General features: G+C 47.8%; 3 protein-coding genes across 4 annotated transcripts; all 3 read right to left on the bottom strand.

Moving 5' to 3' along the window:
• Positions 1-232: 232 nt before the first annotated feature.
• Positions 233-2,207, bottom strand: MVB12A (multivesicular body subunit 12A). The gene is made up of 9 exons (XM_074930114.1): positions 2,112-2,207; positions 1,930-2,025; positions 1,713-1,800; positions 1,491-1,617; positions 1,271-1,405; positions 1,047-1,117; positions 647-711; positions 521-571; positions 233-424 (listed from the first exon to the last, which is right to left on the bottom strand). The coding sequence occupies exons 1-9, from the start codon at positions 2,190-2,192 to the stop codon at positions 362-364; spliced, it is 777 nt and encodes a 258-aa protein (XP_074786215.1). The 5' UTR covers positions 2,193-2,207; the 3' UTR covers positions 233-361.
• A 142-nt stretch (positions 2,208-2,349) lies between these two features.
• DSN1 (DSN1 component of MIS12 kinetochore complex) lies at positions 2,350-6,500 on the bottom strand. Its single transcript, XM_074929921.1, has 11 exons — positions 6,351-6,500; positions 6,228-6,273; positions 5,611-5,940; positions 5,108-5,181; positions 4,841-4,913; positions 4,388-4,475; positions 3,437-3,496; positions 3,037-3,108; positions 2,809-2,956; positions 2,629-2,716; positions 2,350-2,542 (listed from the first exon to the last, which is right to left on the bottom strand). The coding sequence occupies exons 1-11, from the start codon at positions 6,477-6,479 to the stop codon at positions 2,454-2,456; spliced, it is 1,197 nt and encodes a 398-aa protein (XP_074786022.1). The 5' UTR covers positions 6,480-6,500; the 3' UTR covers positions 2,350-2,453.
• A 64-nt stretch (positions 6,501-6,564) lies between these two features.
• PBX4 (PBX homeobox 4) lies at positions 6,565-20,756 on the bottom strand. Of its 2 annotated transcripts, XM_074929919.1 has the most exons (9): positions 20,425-20,756; positions 16,965-17,038; positions 10,445-10,686; positions 9,898-10,088; positions 9,521-9,656; positions 9,110-9,266; positions 8,791-8,897; positions 7,880-7,966; positions 6,565-7,448 (listed from the first exon to the last, which is right to left on the bottom strand). In XM_074929919.1, the coding sequence occupies exons 1-9, from the start codon at positions 20,631-20,633 to the stop codon at positions 7,356-7,358; spliced, it is 1,296 nt and encodes a 431-aa protein (XP_074786020.1). In that variant the 5' UTR covers positions 20,634-20,756; the 3' UTR covers positions 6,565-7,355. The 2 variants fall into 2 exon arrangements, with proteins under 2 accessions (XP_074786020.1, XP_074786021.1); XM_074929920.1 differs by lacking the exon at positions 7,880-7,966.
• Between the last annotated feature and the right edge of the window lie 213 nt (positions 20,757-20,969).

Below are 20,969 nucleotides of genomic sequence, written 5' to 3'. Positions count from 1 at the left end.
AATAGACAGTGGGACCGAGGGTAGGAGTAAGAACAGCAACACCCAAGAGGTGAGGCCGAGGGGGGAGTTCTACACCCCAAAAACACCCTCGCAGGAGGTTACACTCAGAATAAAGAGCTGTAGCGTTGACGAAGCGCAGGAGAACAACGCCAGCCAAGAACTTCATTGTGCTGCTGCACATACCAACCCTCGAGCCCTGTATTTCAAAACCATTACAAAAATATTTTGGCAGGTGAGAAGAGAAACATGTTTATTTTTCTCCTTAAGCAGTTCCTGCAGTCAGGTATCGATTGCAGTTTAATCAGAGAGAGAGAGGAGCTCGGCCCCGCCACAGTTTACATCCTCAAGGTAGACTCCAGCACTAACAAACACTGGGTGGGAGCCTGGCAGCCGCCGTCCTTTCAACTACAAAAGCGTAATTGTACTGAAAAAAAACCCAAAAACAAGTGGTGAGGACACAGAGAAGCAGAACATGACTGCTCTGCACCCCAAAAGCCTGACCAAAGGCAGCCCCGCTTACTTCCTCCTCAATGTCAGCAAGTGACTTCATGTTCAGGTCAGCAAGGACAGCCTAAAAAAAAGACAAATATTTCTAGTTAAGACTAGTTAGGAGGTAGGGCTGGAACAGCAGCTTAAAGTAACTCACGTTGCTGCCAGAACTGAGCTTGCTTTCGAATCTGGGGTGTAGGGTGAAAGGCACTCCATCCATGGCTGGGAAGAGAAGGGAGAGAGGCTTGAGGAAGAGCCAGGAGCTGCTCTGAAAACACAATTATTTAATAATCGCTGCCTAAAGATGAGCCATCTTAGCCCCTGGAGAACAGTTTGAGCAAGAGGTCAGTGCTAGCTTAATTCAAGCAAGTGATAAAGACTTTGCCCTTCTGAAAGTTAAGAAACTCCTCTCAAAACTCAGCTTGAGTCTTTCAAGGGAAAAACTGCAGAAACAGTTGTGTAGGAACCAACTCTGAGCTTATTTTTATTTCAAAGTTCCCCTCAAGTAGGGTGAGCCTCGCTTTGTGCATTTGATGGGAGATGGAGAAAGGATTTACCCGAGAGGCCGTAGATGTTGGCGGTGTCATAGAGAGCTTCGTGTCTGACGCTGGAACGAGCACCGGGTGACCTGGAGCAGAGTTAATTAATTAATGCAGCCCCTAACAAGCCCCAGGCCCGGGGAAGGGAAAGCAGGAGGTGGCACCAGCGCTCACAGGGGTTTAGTCCCAGTTCAGGTAAGACTGGGAGGAAAAAAAATAAGAATCCTTGAGTGTGTCTGTACCTGGGGTCTGAGTCAGGGGCCTGGAGTGAGAGCTGCTTCAGGCCGGCGCTGATCGTCCGCGGGCTGGGGACGGGCGGGGGGCTGGAGTGCAGAACTGGCCCTTTTTTACACCAGAGGGCGAAATTCCCTATTTCCCTGAAAAAAAACCCAATAAAGAACTGGAGAGGGTTGGGGCGCGCAGGGCAGCGGCGAGCGCAGGGGGCGGGCAGGGCCCCCCTACCCTATTCTCAGGTGCTGGGGGAGGGCTCTGCTCTTGTGGCTCAGCTGGAGGGCGAGCAGGGCCGTCCCGGCGGCCCCCGGCGGCACCAGCTTCACGTACACCCGCTTCTTCCGCGAGACACCGGGCCCTGCGCGGGGGAAACGGGCGGCAGGACCGGGCATCGTCACGAATCCCGGCTGGTCTCCCCCCGCCGCCCCGGGAAGGAGTTGGGGGGGCACTTACGAGGCTCTGGGAACTCGGAGGCGCGGGTGTAGCCGGCGGGCTGAGGGCTCCGGTCGCTCAGCACCTGCACGTCGGTCACCACGGGCGCCTGGAGGGGACGGGGCGGGAGCTCGGCACCGGGACGGGGCGCGGGACCCCCCCCTCCGGTAACCCCCGGTGGGGGTTTGTGTGTGTCTCCGGTAACTCCCGGTGTGTGTTTCTCCCCCCCTCCTCGCACCTGGGCTCCGCCACGGCTCACGCACAGGTACCCGCCGCCCTTGTGCCCGAAGCCTTTGCCCAGGTTGGCGGCCGCGCCCTCCACGGTAACGGTGATCTGCGGGCACGGGGAGCGTCAGGAGGCGGCGGCGGGACCGGGCGGCGGCGCTCCTGCCCCCGCCGGGCCCCCCTCCCCGCGCCTACCACGGTCCAGCCGGCGGGAGCCGCCTCGGGCGCGGCGGCTAAGCCCACCCCGGTGAGCGGCGCCTCCTCCGCCGCCGCCATGGCCGCCGCTTCCGACCCCGGAAGTAGCGGAGCCCCAGCCCCTCCCCCCAGCTGAGCAACCATTGGACGGCGCAAGAGGCGAGCGGCGATGATTGGCTGGCGCGTTCTGAGCGATGGGCGCGGCGCCCAATAAGCGGCGATAAACCCCCAGGGAGGCTTCAAAGGCGGAAGCGCGGGGGAACCTGGCGCCGGGCCGGTACCGGGCTCCTCCCGCCTTTATTGTGAGAGCCCCGGCGGCGCGGCCCGCACCCCCCGCCCCGCTCAGCCCTCCGGCGGCGGCATCTTCCTCGGCGGGGCGGCGAGCAGCTTGCGCACGGGGGAGTTCTCCAGCTGCTGGAAGCTCCTGGCAGCTGCAACGGGAGAGAAAACATCCGTTAATCCCCGTTACCGACCCCCACGGAGGCTTCGACCACCCCCCTGAGGGCCTCCTGCTTACCGAGCTGCTCTGACAAGCGCCGAAGGTACTGCCGGCTGTCTTCGCTGAAGGTCTGCAGCAGCTTCATCGCTTGCTGGAGCTCATCCAGCTGCAAAACCGAAGCATTAAGTCACCAAAAATTTTTTAAAGAGACCAAAAATCGCTCAATCCCCACAGGAGAAAATATTTTCCCCAGCTCACCACAAGCTCCAGGCACCTCAAAACCTGCCCCTGCTCGTCCAGGATCTGCTGGTAGTTGGGTTTGGTGCTGAGGACGTGGGCCTGGGACGTCTGGAGATCGCCGAGGGGCTCAGCCTGGCCCTGAGTCTGCCTGCTCTCCTCCAGCCGCCTGCAAGACCGTCAGAGCGCCCTTAAATCGGCTTTTTTAACCACCAAACAGTAGGAAAACCAGGGAGGAACAATCCCAACCTGGCCATTTCTTCAGCACTTTCCTGGTGGCGCAGCAAGAGCTGATCCCACGCCTGACATTCGGCAGCGAACCTGCGGAGCAGGAGTGGGGAGGGGGCTGTAAGGCCAGAGCAAAAGAATTAAATACCACCCCACCCCCCCCCAAAAGAATTAAATAACCTGCAAAAGAATTAGATATCCCCCCATGAAAATTAGATACCCACTCAAAGGAATCAAATACCCCCCAAGAATTAAATAACCCCCCCAAAGAATTAAAAACACCCCTCAAAAGAATTAGATACCACCCAAAGAATTAAATATGCCCCCAAAGGATTAAATACCCCCCCGAAGAGCCTCTAGGGAGAGGTGCCCAAGACCGTGGCAGGGTTGCCCCTCGGGCCGCGCAGACAGCCGGTCCTACCTGGCACTGTATTCCTTCACTTGGGCCACTGACTCTTCCAAAGCCGTGTCCAGTAAAACCCTGAAGCACAGACACAGCCTCAGCACGGTACAGGGACACATTTACCACGTCTGTACACGTTCCACAGGCGGATCACACGAGCTGGTCAGCGTGCAAGTGTTTAGAATTGCAGGATATACAAAAGAAAAGTCTCCTCCATAAAGGTAAAGCCCCCCTGAGCATTCACTGTGCTGCTGGTCCAGCGACCCCAGCCCCAAAAATCCTCGTAGCCACCAGCAATGGGGTTTCTCTTCAAATTTAGACTGGGCAGGTTGTAAAGCAAAACCAGAAAAATAGAATCATGGGATGGGGTGGGGTCAGACCTTAAAGATGGTGCCCAGAGCCCCCTGAACGGCCCCAGGGCATCGCCCGCTGCTCTGGGCAGCCTGTGCCAGGGACTCCTCCCCTCAGCGCAGAGAATTTCCTCCTCAGATTGAGTCTAAATCTCTTTTTTTAGCTTAAATCCATTCCTCCTCACCCTATCCCTGATCAAGAGTCCCTCCCCCTTTCCTGTAGCCCCCTGAAGCACTGGGAGGCTGCTCTGAGGTTGACCCGGAGCCTTCTCCTCCCCAGGCTGAACATCCCCCCCCCCAATCATTCCATCATTCTACACCACCATCACTTCTTTCCCACTTAAAAGTTTCACCCCACTAAAATCTCCAGCACACCTGCCCCTCAGCCCTTCCTCACCACTTGTGCTATAGTTTCCTGGAAGAGGGAAGCCAGCTAATTCAAATCTTCAGACTAACCCAGAGCGTTTTGGCACAGCTGGGGTAGGAGGGTTTATGCTGGCAGAGGGCTCCTTGTACATGGCAGGAGATGAATTCTGTGTCCAGGCTGCCCCTTCCTCCCCCAAAAGTGAGACAACTCCCTGCTTAAGCTCCATGAGGGATGAGCTTGGCCAGTCCTTACCCATTAGGGTCTTCTATGCAGCTCTTCAGTGTCCCATCTCTTTTCAACTTCTGCAGGTATCGCTCCAGGTCTTCTGAAAGCAAGCGTGCTGGAGATGAAGACAAAATGAAACAGGATAAAACACAACTTGGAAAATTAGTAATAGTGAGAAATGAAGCTGCTTCCTGACCTGCAGCTACTGCTCTGATTCCTTATCGGAAGGTGTCCTAGTTACTGCTTAGACTCTTTCTAAAGGAATAATCTTCATCTCCATGGCCACAGTTTACTTTACCCATCTGCCTTCCCTCCCAGAAACTGTGGTCACGTGCAGCACCTTAAAAAACATCACTCGTGTAATTTTACCTGCACCCACCCCTTCTAGAAAACAATAATTGGTTCCATTTTGAGGATAATGGGGAAGAATCAGGATTTTTAAATAGAGGACTACCCTTGCTGACTCAGACCACACCTTACCGTTAGCTTTGAAAGCCTCAGGGCTAAAGCCCTCTGTCTGCTTCAAGACGTGTTCAAGCTTCTGTGCAGAAAACTAAAAGATGGAAAAAAAGGTCTTAGCACCCTTTCCTGAGGTTGTGACAAAGGTTGTGGGAGGATTCGTTACAGAACGAGGAGTCCTTCCTTCCCTAGCCCATCTTTCACAGCTCAGTTATACAAATCAGAACACATGTTTAGTGGCAGAAGGAAGGCAAGAGAAAAATAATTCACTAAAAGGGAGGATGTTACCTGGAAACTGGACAACAGCAGCACAGAAAGCCTGTCAAGCTCTGGCAGATCCAGGCTAATTGATTTGCTTAATTCTGAAAAAAACAGAGTAAAATTATTTAAGTACAATTACATTCACACCAAGCTACAAACAGCTGAAATGTTCCAGAAAGACACTAAAAGCTGTTGCTGTACAGGAGCGCAGTTGCCAGAGTATGGAAGGAGCAAGGAAAAGAGGAAGAAACAAAGTTCCTACCAAGGAAAAGTCACGCTTAAGGCTCAACTGTAGAAATAAAAAGGCAGAGACAACAAACAGAAGCCGTTAGTGCAGCATCTCCTTCTAACTTCAAGTACCTGGACCTCCGAGGCCACCACCAACACGGATGTCAGTGGTGTTTAGAATAACACAATGATGCTGCAACCACCCTCAAGGCGGCACACACAAAATTAAATTTCAACGTGCCGCAGGCTGCCTGACAAGTTTCTCAGGAGAGCTTGATAAAGGGGAGAAGCAGAGCACGTACCAGCGACATCCTGGTGAAAGGGAGGCAGAGATTTTCGCTGTTTTGTTCCCTTCAGGCTAGAACGACACCAAGAGCGACGGTTGTCTTGAGGAGGGCTGCTGAGCAGTGTCGGGGACAAGGTAAAGGAACTCGGGGTATGGTCTTTCCTGGGACTGCTCCTCCAGGGGGACACCCTCTTGGGACTAGGTCTGAGGGGGATTTTCCTACGGCTGGGACTTTCCTGGGATCTTTTCCTCACAGCTGCTGGGGGACTGGTCTTGCTAATAGGGGGTACACCAGGTGGCTTTAGGAACTGCTCATGATCCGCTTTTTTCTCTCCAGGGTCAGGATCTGAGAAAAACAGATATAACGGACGCCTTAGCAGGGTAAAAAGAAAGGGAGTTTTCCAGGGATTCCAAAGCACTGAACCTGGGTTTTGCGCTTTGCTTTCTAGCTCGGAGCAACAGCAGCGCTGAGGTGCGATGGCTGGATCGCAGCTTGGCAGCCTCCCAAGACCGCCGGTGCCTCCGGTTCTCCCTTCCAGCACGGAGATCCTCCTCCCGGGCCCCGGGCCGCAGGGCTCAGCCGGGGGAGGTTCTGCCCGGCACTCCCCAGCCCTCCCCGCTGCCCGCCCTTACCTGACGCTTCACCTTCAGCCGCGGGGCGGGCTCCGCCGGAGGAACGCTGAGGGGGGGGAAAACGGTTAGGAGGCTGGCAGCGCGGCCCCCTCGGCCGAGCCGGGCCCTCCCCACAGCGCTCACCTCCTCCTCCGACCCGCCAGACGGCCCCGGTGGGGCGGCGGCCGCCCCGCAGCCCAGCCCCGGCCGCTCCGCCATGACGGGCCCGCAGCGCGCGCAGGGTGGCGGGAAGGCGCCCTCAGGCCCGCGCATGCGCAGCGCCCGCCCCGCCCCTCCGCCCTCCCCTGAGGGACCCCCGCGGCCTCCGAGCCCGGGGGAGCGAAACGGGGAGAAATAAAAAAAAAAAAAGGCTTTGGAAGTTTATTATCTTTGATAAAATCTCAACTGAAAGGGGTGGACTCTGTGTTAACAGCTGCGGAAATGCACAAAAACCTATTATCCATGGGGGAAGTCAGGTGGGTTTGTGTTGGGTGTGTGGGGGGGTTGTTTGGGTTTGTTTTTGTTTTTGTTTTTTTTTTACTAGACATTAAATTAGAATTATGTGGAATGACACAGGATGGAAGGTCCTACCCGAGAGCAAAGTCCAGTGAGAGTTTTGGTAAAGCAACGTTCTGATTAATTAGCTCAGAATGAATTCTAGTTAAGAAAAGCTTATTTTCCTATACAAAATTACAATACAGAGAACGCATACAATTACAATACAGGGGGGTTAACTGGTAGTAGCTATCAACTAGAACAAAAATTTCATAGTAAAAAACTTTATGGAAATTAAAATAAGTCAGTTTTCTTAAGCTGTAAAACTTGAGACAAACGCCAAGTTCTAGAAGAGACACTTTCAGATTCTTACCATAAAATCCATATTTTAAAAAAATGAATTTGGTTAGGAAAATGAAGCAAGTTCTTTTAAAACAATTTCACATCCCAATGGGCATAAGTAAAAAGAACTCAACTGCGTGAGGCTGAGAGGTAGAGAGGTATCATTGTAATCACAATCGTCTATTGGTTCCAGGGTTTTTTCTGAGGTAATTAGCTGTGTGTCAAGTTGTATAAACAATAGTATTGGCAAAAGAGCAACATTGACAAATTACACTAATGACCTCTTTCCTCTCATCAATAGGTCCTAAAAACTTAATTAGACGCATCCGAATTAACACTTCCAGGGTCTCCAGCAGGTGAAGTGATTGATGAAGGGGTGGTAGCATCCTGCCAGCTGCCATTAGCCTGAAGGGAGAATAAATGTATCGTTTCATTACATGTTTAAGCAACTATTTACAAACAAAATCTGCCTTTATATGTTTTTACACCTTACAAGTGACAGCGCTTTTGAAATGAAATAACTATGTATAGGTTCTGGCAAAGCACAATCCATGAATATCCCATAAAACCTCTTCCCCCCCCCCCCCAAGATTTTATGTTACTCTTATTCCTAGTGCCATCCTTATGGCAAGGATTAACTGAAGGGCACAAATCTTCTGGTGAGCAAAGCCAAAATTTTCAATCAAGGTTCTGGAAGGGGAAGGCTGGTCTATTAAATTACATCTTTTTCTATTCCCACATCGAGGGACTAAAAAGTCAACATTTATTCACAGATTATTAACTAATCTCAGGTAGAATTTATGTTTCTAAGTAAATAAAACCTCAGTACATCTTACATCTATGCGCTGCGTCGTATACAAAGGATTCCCCACAATTGTGTCATATCTTCCCGTCTGGTGTATGACGTGATGTAAGGAATCCATCTAGAACAAGATCCCACACAACGAGAACAATAAGGATAAAAAAGTCAAGTTAAAGAAACACCAGCAGTATGTGCTATGTATCTACTGGGCCAAAAATTCTTTAAACAAGGGGCAGGTTTTCTTGCAAGGAGCAAGTTCTCTTTGCAGCTTCTTGCTATTAACTGAGCTATCCATAGCTGTTTCATTATCAGGCAGAATCAGAGCCTATCACCTCCAGCTTTTATAACAGAGGAACAATCACCTCCAGCTTTTATAACAGAGGAACAGCTTTTCTGCAGTTCAGATATGTTTAGAAATTCAGCAGAAGATGAGTTTGACAGTGCTGTTAACCACAAATCCTAAGCAAAGTTCTATTTATATGGAAAAAGACAAGACTCTAAAAAGAGAAAACCCCATTTTACTATTGCAAATTTAAAGGGATGGAAGAATAGCAGTAGGTTAATTTAGTTATCAGTTAATTCTTTAAGAAAAAATTCCATTTCCAAGAGAAAATACACACTGAAGCAGGTTTGTTTCTTGACTCATTTGAGAAATTTGATTCTAGGTTGTTTCATGGATCCTAGCCAGTGCTGGCTACAGACAGAGAAATCCATCCCTATCTGGTATTAAGATAACAAAATTATTAGAAAAAATAAAACAAGATTGTCTAATGCAACCCTGCTGTTTGAAGCAGGGACCATTAGAGCAGGTTGGGTTTTGAGTATCTCCAAGGTCAGAGACTCCACAACCTCCCTGGTCAACCACAGAGTATAAAGGACAGAGAAATGGGATTTTAACATTTACTTTACTGCCCAAAGTATGGGGTTTTTTTCTTCCATACTGACCTGCGACTGCACACTGGCTCCCACTGGGGAGCTCTGGTAGGAAGTCAATGACTGCAAGTTTATAAACGAATCTCCAGAATTTGTCATCTTAAAAGAGCCAGAGGAAGCTAGGAAAAAAACAAAACAAAACAAAACAAACATTTTAATGAGAAATGAAACCCACCAAAAATGGTTCTTCAGTGAATATTACATTATTTAAGTTTAAAAGAAAAAGAAATCCTACGACTGTTTCCAACACCAGTAGTCCGTGGTACTAATTGTCACAAGAAATAATTACAAGACTTTCAAGCACACGGCCTCTTCGCTGGCTCCCACTCACCTGAATTTGGTGTAGATGGAGAATTTGCCTGGTTGCCTTGAGCCACGACATTAGTTGCATCCACTGCTGTTTTTGCAGCATAAATATTGGCTTCTTCTTGGAACTTCCCCATGTTTTTTTTGTATCGAATTCTTTTGTTACCAAACCAGTTGGAAACCTGGAGATACATATCGCTGTTAGCATCTGATCAAATATTCCATTTTCCACCGTATTCAGAAGCTGCCAGCAAAGGAGATATTTTAAACTAGCCTTCAAGCAGAAAATATCTATTACTAAACCCTTTGGAATAACCTAAATCCTACTGAAAGTACAAGTAACTAAAGTCTGTTGCTAACTGGGGGGGGGGGGAGGGAACCAAACCGTTGTTTGAGGAAAAAAAAGTCGCTTAATTCCAGATAAAACACTCCATACCTGTGAAACCGTGATGCCACCTTTCTTTGCTAGCTCTTCTTTGGCCTCTTCACTGGGGTAAGGATTACTCAGATGCGAATAAAAATATTCATTGAGTACTTCCGTTGCCTGTTTGCTGAAGTTACGTCGTTTACGCCTAAAAAATATGAATAATTCCTATTTAAATGGTGTTACAGAGTAGACTGGACGGAGTACACTGTTGGCTTTTTTCCCCTCTAAAATACATTTGGTTTGAAGGAGAATGTAAGAATTAAATGGAATTAAATCGATGTTGATGTCAAAGCAGAATGGGTAGCGGATTCTTCACGTTTAAACTGGATCAACACTGGGAATGACAGACTCGAGATGTCTGATGCAATCACCATCTTTTCTCGTACCTGGCGTCAAGAAAGCGGGAGCGCAGGATCATTACTGCCTCGCACGTGCTCTGCTTCAGCTGCATCTGGATGGTGCTGAATTTGCCATGGATTATGTTCACCATGCGCTCGATTTCTTTTGGCGAAATTGGTCTGGTTCTACTCTGTTCCCTAAGCAGGTTCATGACGTGGGTGGTGAACTCACTGCAGGCCTGAAAACACACATATTTGTATCGACAAACCATAAAATACCCCAGAATTCGTTTCCCCAACACGAATATATATCCAAAAAACTTTAGAGGAGTTTCCATGTTTCAGCTTTACTCTATTTACTCTTAAAAAACGGCAACAAAGATAAACAAGACATTTATTATCTTTAGTTTGATGTCCAGTCCCTCTATCTTCGCCTTACTTCCGTAACACTGAGATAAGTTTTCAACTGAATTTGATACCCTCGCGTTCACCTGAATTCATTATACTTCCTGTTCTGTTCTTAAAACCAACACCAAAGGAAAAAACGGTTATTTTTAATTGAGATGATAAAAACTCTTCCATGCAGAAAGATCACCTGTTCATATTTCTCTAGCTCAGAGTGGTATATCTGTCGGATCTGTGACAGCTTGGCCCTGTAGTCAGAGTGTTCAATGCTATTGTCATTTGGACAGCCACCTGATGTTGCTGCTACAGCCATCGGTCCTCCTCTTCCTCTTTTCTCGGGCCCGGAGACACCCTCTGCCAGCAACATGTTATCTAGTCTCATTAGTTGAGCATCTGGGGGATCTTCTTCCTGAATACCACGAATACTTAACACTAGATAAATATAAAGAGGGAATCAACAGATTATTTCCGAAACAGGAGAAAGCATCCACTTCAATTCTGGCAAAGCATTTAAACGCCCTTCAGAAGTTTTTGCAGGTCTTGAGCTCAAGAAAAAAAAAAAAAAAAAAAGGGGGCGTTTAACAAAGCCAAGAGGCAACACATCCAAACAAACAGGACACCTTTTAGATTGAGAAGCACCAAAACAGGAGGGAAGTTTTCAAATGCATGGAGGTAGTAGACTCCTTGGGGTCGTACTAGTTTATATGACAACAGAAAGTATTTTAGCAGCCTGTAAAAATCAGGAGGAGGTTTTTAGAGAGGAGATGCCCCCGTATCAGCCTGCTGCCTGGCTCCTCACCCCGTCCTCCACAGCACTCAGCACCAGCTCCTGCAGACAGACCACGGCGGATGGACAAAAGGCCTGAGCTGCTGGGATGGAAAGGAGCACCACAGGAGTGCAAGATCCTGGGGGAATCTGTACCCAAGGCCTGAGTCTGATCTTGTCCACTTGACATGCCCAGGATACCACTGTGCTCCGCAGCAGCAGGCTACAAACTGAAGTCTTAACGGTGCTGAATTTTAAAACCCATTCAAATCTATTTAAAAATCTATCAAAATCTGAAACAATGTGAAAAAATGCACCAGAAACCAATTTCCTTAAGCTTACGTTCAACAAACCCAGTCTGCAGCAGTCTGCATGCTCGAATTATTCAAGTTTGATTCCAAGCATTTTTATTTTAAAAACTTAATTTCCCAAATCTTTTGACAATTTATTATGAACTTCCTTTTTTTAAAAAGCATTAGAACTCACAAGATACTGAGTCGGTACAAAAAAATGCCAACAGCTTTTTGGCTTCTAATTTGATTTTAATTGCTTAGACAATTTTAGTTTGATGAACAGTTGGTCTTAACCTTATGAAGCTACAAAATTCAAACGACCTTTTCCAAATTGTCCTTGGCAGGTTAACGGAATATTATTTTCCCCACATAAGATAAACACTTAAGATCTCTTATGCAAAAATTCTAGTGTGAGGGCAGGAGAACTATGAATATGTAGAAACATCAAACATAAGCATTTGTAACCATTTTCAGCATTTTGTAGGCAAAAGAATAGCTCATCTAAAAAAAAACAATGATAATTTTGAACAGTGTAAACTTACAGTCACATTGCTGAACTTAATAGTTTGCAGGCTATACAGAAATTAGGACACAGTTCTGATGAAGAGAGTGCTCTGGAGCAGCTGCAGACCTGAATTCGTGCTGTCCCAGGAATCCAGGCCTCCTCCAAAACATCACCAGCCTTTTTGCAAGCGGAAAAAGGTGAGTAACGTAGTACACAGGGAACTGCTCAGCTCAAGCTAAGACAGCAATGAGGGAAGTGTTGACTATTTTAAAAGTTAGTGGCTTTTCTAACTAATTATGGAATTAAAATTAATACATTTTTTTAAAAAAATAGCATCTACTACATACACCCTTTACTGAGCCAACGTTGTAAGAAATTGAACAACCAAAAAAAGGGGATTTTTTAAAATTTGTTGTTGTTTTTTTTTTGTTTTTAAAAAGCACCAGTTCTTCTTCCAGAAGACCCAGCAGAGAGTTTGAGAGAAGCCATTTGCTGCTTAGTCTTTTTGAGAAAACTCACATTAAACTACTCGGACTGGCAAGAGTAAATTCAGTGGAACAGATATTTTGGTGTCACCTTCTTATCTGAATGTGCTTCTGCCAAACATCTTTTTATGCACATTATGATGCATATCAGAGTACCTCATGTTGAAGTCAAGCTCCCAGCTGCAGCTTAATTTTATGTCACTTGTCTAATTATGGTAATTAGACATTAGTTATCATCAATTACACATAAGCTCATCTCAAGTTGACTGCTGCAAAGCATGTAGAAAGCACCTTCTCAGTCTCGAGGGAAGACTCTGGTTGGCTGGCTCGAGCAAGTCACAGGAAACTAGAAAGGAGTTTTCACCATCATCAACATATCGTAAACCACATTCCCAACCGAGCAGTTCAAAGTTTTATTTCATAAACTTTTGCAAAGGTGAGTGGACGTAAGGATCAATCAGGCAAGAAGCTTGCTCTGTTTGACCCGCTCCATCAGGCTGACTTTAAACTTCTTTGCATCTTCATACATGTAGAACGCAAGTTCTACAGAAATCAGTGCCACGGGTATTATCTTTAAATTAAAGCCATCATCTCCTGGAATGGATACTTTTTGCTTAAACTTTATTTTTACTCCTAGTATCTTCACCTAATGATAATAAGAAGTTACATCAGATTCACTCAAAACTACCCGTTCAGTGAATTCATAACTCTGTTTGCTGCAAGCAGCAGCCAGTTCTGATTTCCACGGAGAAAAGCTAGAGTTGCTCATCTACAACCCTGCAGAGCAGCTGATCTCAAAAGGTGGCTCAACGGGTGAGCAAAACTGTCACAGCTACAGGAACCCTGCACTCGTGCCAGCCTCTGTGAGTCTCTGGACAGGCTGAAAAAAACAATTCCAGAAGCACTAAGAGTTTTGTCAGGGTAACTGCAACTGCCCTGCCAGCTCTCGGCACGCTGAGGGTCAGGCATCACCCATTTCTGCCAAAATTACACCCGCAGGAATTTGCAGTCTGGGGGGCTTCTGGAAGAACGAGATTTCATTAAACAAAAAGGATTCCAAAAGAGAGAAAAGTTACCACAATTAAAAAAAAGCCCCTCGGTCAACACCAATTTCTTACACACACCCGTCCTTACACGCTGCTTATTATCTACTGGTACTCCGAGGATGCTCCTCTGGAAAGCTTCTCCCTCTCAGTAGCATTTTGGCCACCAAATTTTGGAAGTTCCCACAATAGTTTAAGAACATATCACAACTCCGTTAATACTCAAGGCTTTGAGAGAAGAGGCTGAGAAACTGGAGTTACAGCAGAGCCAGTGTTTTAAGCATGATTTAGAAAGTCCTTGCAAACCAGTAAAATCCTTCACACTTCAATCCTTCATAATCCATCACTTTTATGGATGTTTAAGAAAAAAAACCCCACTGAAGAGTCACTCCCGTCAGCTGTGCTAATATAATATTGTGCATTCTCTGGCACATCACCTACCAGATATTCATCAAATATGTAAAATAATTACACTAAGCAAAATGAAATTCCCATCATTTCTAATTAATCTTTAATTAAAATACATCACAACCTAAGGTGCTGAAGCCTCACTCAGTATGCAAATGCAATCATTACAATGTATTTACATCTCATTAATTAAAGATTAGCAGTTCTGTAATGAACTGTACAAGATCACTGGTACCAAAATAAGTGATGCACACTTTGCTTAGACTTGCTTTCCTTTCCAGATTTTCCTTCGTAGAGCAAGTAGCACACGATAACACACGATAGAGGGAGAACAGCACGATAAATGTGTCTCCTGGGTCTGGAATACACAAAATGAGAACCAAAACCTGCCGTATTAGGCCCAGAAATGAACAGCTCATACTGTGTGATGTATAAAATACCCGTGCAGAGTAGAAGTAGGCACTTGCGGGGTGGACCTGCACCCCTCCTCATCCACATCTCAGTTTTTCCCAGATGATCCTGTCCCTTATGTTACACAGGCAAATATTTATCCTAGAACTCACGCTAAATACCGACTCCTGATGTTTTAGTCAGACAGAAGTCTGCCTGGATTTGGCAGCCCCCAAATCCCACTGTTAGGTGAGAAGGCAGGAGTCTATTTTTTTAATACAGGTCACTTAAACCAATCACGAATCCCTTCTGAACGCTACCCAAATACCCCACGCACCCCTCGTGTAGTACCAAGCAGATTCTGCACCCCCATTTCTCCGTGGGGACAGCAGCACCCCACTGCAGAGCCCCACACTGCCTGGCTCAGCCAGTCTCAAAGCACCGTCACCGGAGAGCGCGTTCTCCAGATCTGAGACAGCTCTGCACATCCTGAGAGCGAATGGAAACAGAAGACAAAAGCCCACGGGGCTCCGAGCACTGAGGAACACGACTCGGCTACGTAAGAATGTCAACAAACTCCCCAACAAAGAGGAAACGTGTCCTTTGCCACGCCGCTTGCCAAGTTTTATAACCAAATGAAAAGGTGCCCGCTGAATTAACCCAGCCGAGCGCCAGCACATTCGAGGAAGGACAGAGGCTTGCAGCTAGCAACGCCACGAAAACAATCAGAAATGGTACTTGATGTTACAAAGCTGCAAAAACACGTTCCCTACCCCAGGCCAGAAATGTAGAATCAGAGTCCCACTGTGCAGCGCGTTCCACAAAAGTGGGTGGAAATACACTTTCCCTGCCCCAAGGGGCCTGGAGCCCATCACAGACGTGCATCTTCCTAGCACGGTATAATCAGCCGAGAAGAAAACCTCAGAAATTTAATATTCAGCACCAAAAGTGTGCATTTTTAACATAACAGATGTTTAATTCTGATTTTAAGATAGAATCGTGCCATGTTTGAGTCGTATCTGAAGTGTAACCCAACCAGCACAACCCTTATCTGCTGCACACATGAAAAATGCTCCAAATGCTTTTGAAGGTTCCCAAAAAAACCTAAGTAGGCTTTCCTGGATTAGATGCCTCTTCAAATAGTGACATATGCTCCAGGCAGTTATTTAAGACTTGAAAATAAAATACCTGTTTTTCCCATAACTGGTTTAAAATTTAAAAAAAAAACCAAACAAAAAACCCCACACCTTTTTTGGGAGGGGGGGCAGAACCCAGGTCTTGACCAAAATATTAAATGTGGCCAAATCTATTTAAATTACAGAATCGTTTTGTCATTTCTTTTTAATTGATAAACATTAGTGGGGAGAAATTCTCAGCACCCTTCAGCTGGCTGCCCGTTGCAAAGCGCACGGCTTATCCTGAGCTATTGTGAATGATACTGGCGCTCCAACAAAGAACGAAAGAAAGATGGGGGGGGAGGAACATGTTTGAAACTGATTTCCGAGCTAGAAAAAGAAGCTTGTGTGCCTGGGTCACAAAGAAAGCCCAAAACCTTGTGCTACAGTATGTCCAGGCTTTTGTTTGCTTGAAGCCATAACATCTGCTCCCCATAATTTAAATAAGGAATAGACAGACCATCAGACATTCAAAAACCTATGAGACCAAAACAAATCCAGCATAATGCCATAGCAGGGTCTGTTCCTGCAAGTGTATTTAGCTCCGAGAAGTCACAGTTTCAATCAATAAAAGGCAGAAGGAAGCTTTTGGTATAGAAAAACAGACGAAAGACCCTCTTTAAGGACAGCAATCCTCCAAGGACAGACAGACAGACATAAAAGCACACCCAGACAGCACTTATTACCACAACATTTTTCTTCAGGAGCAAAGTGCTCTCACGAGAAGGCAATATATGCAACCAAACTCTCCTGAAATGAACATGTAATGTCTGCCTCCAAGCTGCCTCCTGTGACAAGGGCACCGCCGAGGACAGACCTCTCTGGTCCCTCATTTGGCAGCACAGTGAGGAGCACTGCAAGGTTCCGTATTTTAGAAAAAAAAAAAAATACTACAAAGGTAGGTTTAGGATGTTAAATGTTAATACAGCTGTAAGTTAAAAAAAACCAAAACACACCACCATTTTAGGTACATATAATGAAAGTAGTTATTCTCTTAAAAAAAACCCATCAAAATTCACTAGAGTTTATAGAAACTGGATATTCAAACAACACTGCTTAAGTGTTCATGTATGAGCGTATACTGGGTAATTCAAACTGCAAACCCCAGTGCTCCTCAAAAAAAGCTGCGTGAGCATCAACTCCATTTCCTGCTACTTCAGGGTTTCCCAGTACCACCAGTGTTCTGCCTTACTGTCTCTTTTTCTCTGTACTACAGTTTTTTGTCAACTTTGAACTCTTACTACCACCACAATTTGGGTATTGATTCCTTAAAGGAAAAAAGAGCATAACAGCAGGATTATTCAGGATTCTCTAGGTATCTAGAGACATCAACCCCCCTACACCTATAGATTCTTTACGTACACACAACCACAACACTCCTTTGAATAAGCAGCACTGTTTTCTCCAAACCTGCACACAGACAGCACTGTAAAAAACACATCAAAACAATTTCCAGCTTACAGAAGATGATCTTAAAGGTCTTATCCAACCTAAATGATTCTCTGATTAAGTAAAAAAACAAAAATAGCTTTAAATTGTAGAGTCTATCAGGGAAAATAGGGGCCGTGTTAAAGGAGAGCCAAGCTGATGAGTGACTAGGGAGGGGCGTCTGGGGAAGCTGAGGCCAGAAAAGACACCAACGCACCTGTTTTCTCCTTGATCTCACACAGCACGCTGAAAAGAGCAGGCTTCATTCTGTGGCAGTTCAAGGCATGTTTTCTGAAATGGAAGAAGGAAGAATGAGTGAACGCCACCAGGAAAGGCGGCGAAAGATGCCAAGACTTACCGAGATCTTGGATCGCGCTTCAGCGACGGCAGGTTAGCGCATAAGATTAAGACAGAAATGTGCAAATTCTGGTGATATATTTCATTTAAGTGCCACGCTCTGCCATCACTAGGAGCAAACGGTTGTAAAAATATGCAGGCCTTAAAACTGAAAATTCTGCGTTGCTTAAAGGAACCGTGAGCACCTTCAGTTCTACCAAAAGCCTATTTTATATGTGGGGATAAAAAGTTCCTTCTTGAGTTAGTACGCTTCTATAAAATCTAATCATGGAATCCCTCTGAAACGTAGAAAAAAAAACCTGGTGGTTTTGAAGCACATAGATCCTGAACGGTGGGAACAACATGGAATCCAAGTACCCCTCACTGACTCGCCCAGTTCACATGAGTGGCCACTGGATCCAAGGGAAAGCACATTGTATTTAACAGCATTTTACCACAAGTTTTACCACACGTCCTAATTTTGCCTTTTTGAAACTCTTCCAGTGTTTGCTGCTTTGTTTTCCCCCTTCTCTCCAGGAAGGGACAATGTTAATTACACCATTAACACAGAATCCATCCTAATGTCTACTCAAACCAGAGAATTACATCTTTTGCTGAGTTGAAAACACATCCGAAGGGTGGTGAGCACCGTGTAAAAGTGGGAGCCGAGGTTTCACCCAACCGCCGCCGATTTTCAGGGGCAACCAGCAGTCAGGTGCTGAACTTCCACTGACTTCCAGTGGAAAGAAGCATCTAGCTGCAACACACGCCTCCAAGAAAGTCTCTTTTGCTTCACGTGACCACTTTTGTAATTCAGAAATAATATTTAAATCGCCGTTATAGCTGGGTTTCAACATGGTTTTTATATAAATACGAATTGACCTTCCTCCTTGCTCGCCAGCCACTTCTCCAGCTATTGGGAACGGCACAAATACAGGTGCTCAGCTTCCTCCCAGCTACTGCTGAGCTGCCAGCCAGTATCAGAAGGCAAGCTTTTAACAAAAATCCCACAAGCTGAAGTCGATGGGCCACTCTCCTTCATGACATGGCCACAAGAAGTGTAAAACCCGTTCGCCTACGGAGATGTTTGATAATATCAAGCCCAAGACAAACAGCCTGAGAACAAAGGCAGCTGAGGAGACAGCCTAGTGCAGCCTATTGTCCTTGCCTGATGAGGGAAAAAACGGGGGGAGAGAGAGAGAGAGAAAATGAATCCTAAGCCTTCAGACTGTACTTTCCACCCGGGTCTTAAAAGCAGTGTTTTGGTACAGGGCAGTGGATACCAGACCCAGGGATAATTGCATAATTAACATGGCCATGAACTCTCATGAAGAAGACTAAGGTATAAGGTAACGTGTTTAACAGCAGCACTAAACTCATCCCTGGCAGATTAATTTCATTTCAATGAAACTTTCACCCAAGTTTTCAACTTAGATTTTAAAAATTCTCATTGCCTGCACTGAAAGAACCCTCCACGTTCACTCAGCATTAAAATAATACACAAAACCTACAACAACATGCAATTTTTAATACAAAAGAATAAAAATCCCCAAATACAGCACTCAACGCTGTGTTCCTGAGGTGTGAGAAGTCCCAGCACTCCATCCACATCCCCGTATCACTTGTGTGATGGGTTTAACCAGGCCCGAGTTTTACTTCCTCAGCAACACGTCCTCTTAGGGAGGTCTAAGTAAACCCACAAACTTCTTGTCTAGAAAACAAAAGCCTTTTTTTATGCATAAATACACCAAAATTGCTTTTAAAATGTGGGGGCCTTCAAAGCCTGCTGTGCTCCAGCTGGAGTCTGACTGCGTTTCTAAGACAATGTTAAAGTAATTTAGTTTAAACAATGGTCAGGCCATTTTTCAAAGCCCATTCCTCAACTCTTGAAACTAAAGTTCCTGCCAAATTTATCCCGCTCAAGATTATCTTAAATAGGACGTTGTGAGAGAAAACTGCAGGCCTAATGCAACAGAGCTAAATCCACACCTACAGAACCCATAGGAGCTGCGGGCAGTTCTTTCTGTGATACAGCACCCGGTAGGAAAGAAAAACTGAAGGTTTGGGAAGGAGCAACAGTCCTACACGTGGCCCACAGCACGCACGGATTTCACTGCCCTCCAGGCTGCAGCTGAGTTACCTGAAAGAGTCGACTTTAAACCCAAATTATGACATTCTTTGAATGCCCAGTTTCTCCTCATATTCACAGAATCCTCTCAACCACCAGGAATCCGGTACCTGGCCCTGGGAACGCCGCCGCCTCGGTGCGCCCTCGCTGTCAGCGCACGATAGCAACAGGCGTACCCAAAACTGGTGAAACTTTAGGGCAGAGATTAAAAAAAACCCCAAACAACACCCAACACAGTTTTATCGGCACCGCCGCGATAGGGAAATGGGGGCGCGGGCAGGGAGGGGCGACCGCACGCAACATCCAACTGAGGAGGGGAAAATAAAAATTAAAAAAAAAAAAAGCCAGAACCCCATTTTGTGGATTTTTATAAACCCGCTCCGTAAATCTGCACCTTCTCCCCAACCGCCTCGTGGCGCGGGCTGCCCACCTGGTGCACGCCGAGGGAGCGAAGCGTGTAATTACGTGTAATTACACCGCGCCAATCAGGGCCGGACGCAGCTCGGGGGCAAAAAACGCACCAGAAGATGCTGAATTGGGTTGATTTTGCCGTGTAATTATTTACATCCCAACGAAGTCAACAGGCCGGGGAAAGGCCGATTTTTTTTTTTTTTTTTTGCCATTAAATGTGATTAGAAACTTCTTGATGGTGGAAAAAAAAAACCCTCAGAGTCCCTCGCACCTGTGCCAGGGGGTGCCCCGAGAACCCCCCAGCTCCTCTCGCTTCCCCTCCCGAGCAAACTTGGCCCCTCGGTGGAAACCGCCGCTCCGGTCTGCCCGTTCCCGGTGACATCGGGCAGGACAATCCCGTTTCCACCGGTGATGACGGCTGCAATTTCTGTGTGTTGACATCACCCGGGCGGCGAGAAGGACAGAAAGTCGGGAAATTAATGACGAGGAACCGGGGGGGACCCTCCCGCTGCGGGAGGCCGGTACTGAGGGGAAGACACGGAAACACCGGGGACCGGACGGGGAACTTTCCGCCTCCGGAGGGCGATTTCCCACCAAAACCCCCCGTTTCCTCGCCGGACGCTCCGCCTCCCCCCGCCACGGCCCCGGGAACGACCGTGCGTGTGTGTGTGTGTGTGTGTGTGTGTGTGTCCCGCCGCGCCGAGCTGAGTCACGGCGCCGGGCTGCGCGGGAAGGCGGCCGGTACCGAGCAGCCCCGCCGCGCCGAGCCCCCTCCCCGCCCGGCGGCCGGGCCCGCCGGTACCTGGCCTGGGCCTCGTCCAGGCTCTGGTCGGTGATGGCCATGATCTGCTGCAGGACGTCGCCCGTGTCGTGGTGCGCGGGCGGCGGCGGCCCCGGTGCGGGCGCGGCGGCCGGATCCCCGGCGGTGGGCGGAGGGGGCGGCGGGATTCCACCGGGTAGGGTCACCCCGGCGCCGTGCGCCGCCGCCAGCAGCCGCGACGGGTCCTCCATGGCGGGGGGCGGCGGGGCCGGTCCGCCGCGGACGGGCAGCGCCGCGGCCCCAGCGGTTCCCACACAACAGGGCCCAGCGCCCGCAGCCCCCCCCCGGCCGCGGCCGCCGCCGCCGCCGCCGGTCCCGTCCCGCCCCGCCCCGCACGCCGCGACGTGCCCCGCCCCCCGCAGGCCCCGCCCACACACGCTGCGGGCGGGGCCGCCGGGCGCTTCGCGCTGGGTCCTAGCGCCGCCCGCTCGGGGTCTTAAGCGCCGCCGCCGCCTCCCGGTTGCTGCCCCGCGGTTCCCCGGGCGCTTCCCAAGGAACCGACCGGATCAAATCCACGCCCTTTCATA

This window comes from Athene noctua, chromosome 31 (assembly GCF_965140245.1).
Source record: "Athene noctua chromosome 31, bAthNoc1.hap1.1, whole genome shotgun sequence".
Taxonomy (NCBI): domain Eukaryota; kingdom Metazoa; phylum Chordata; class Aves; order Strigiformes; family Strigidae; genus Athene; species Athene noctua.
Note: the sequence above shows the minus strand (reverse complement) of the source record. Positions and strands in the feature narration are given on the sequence as shown.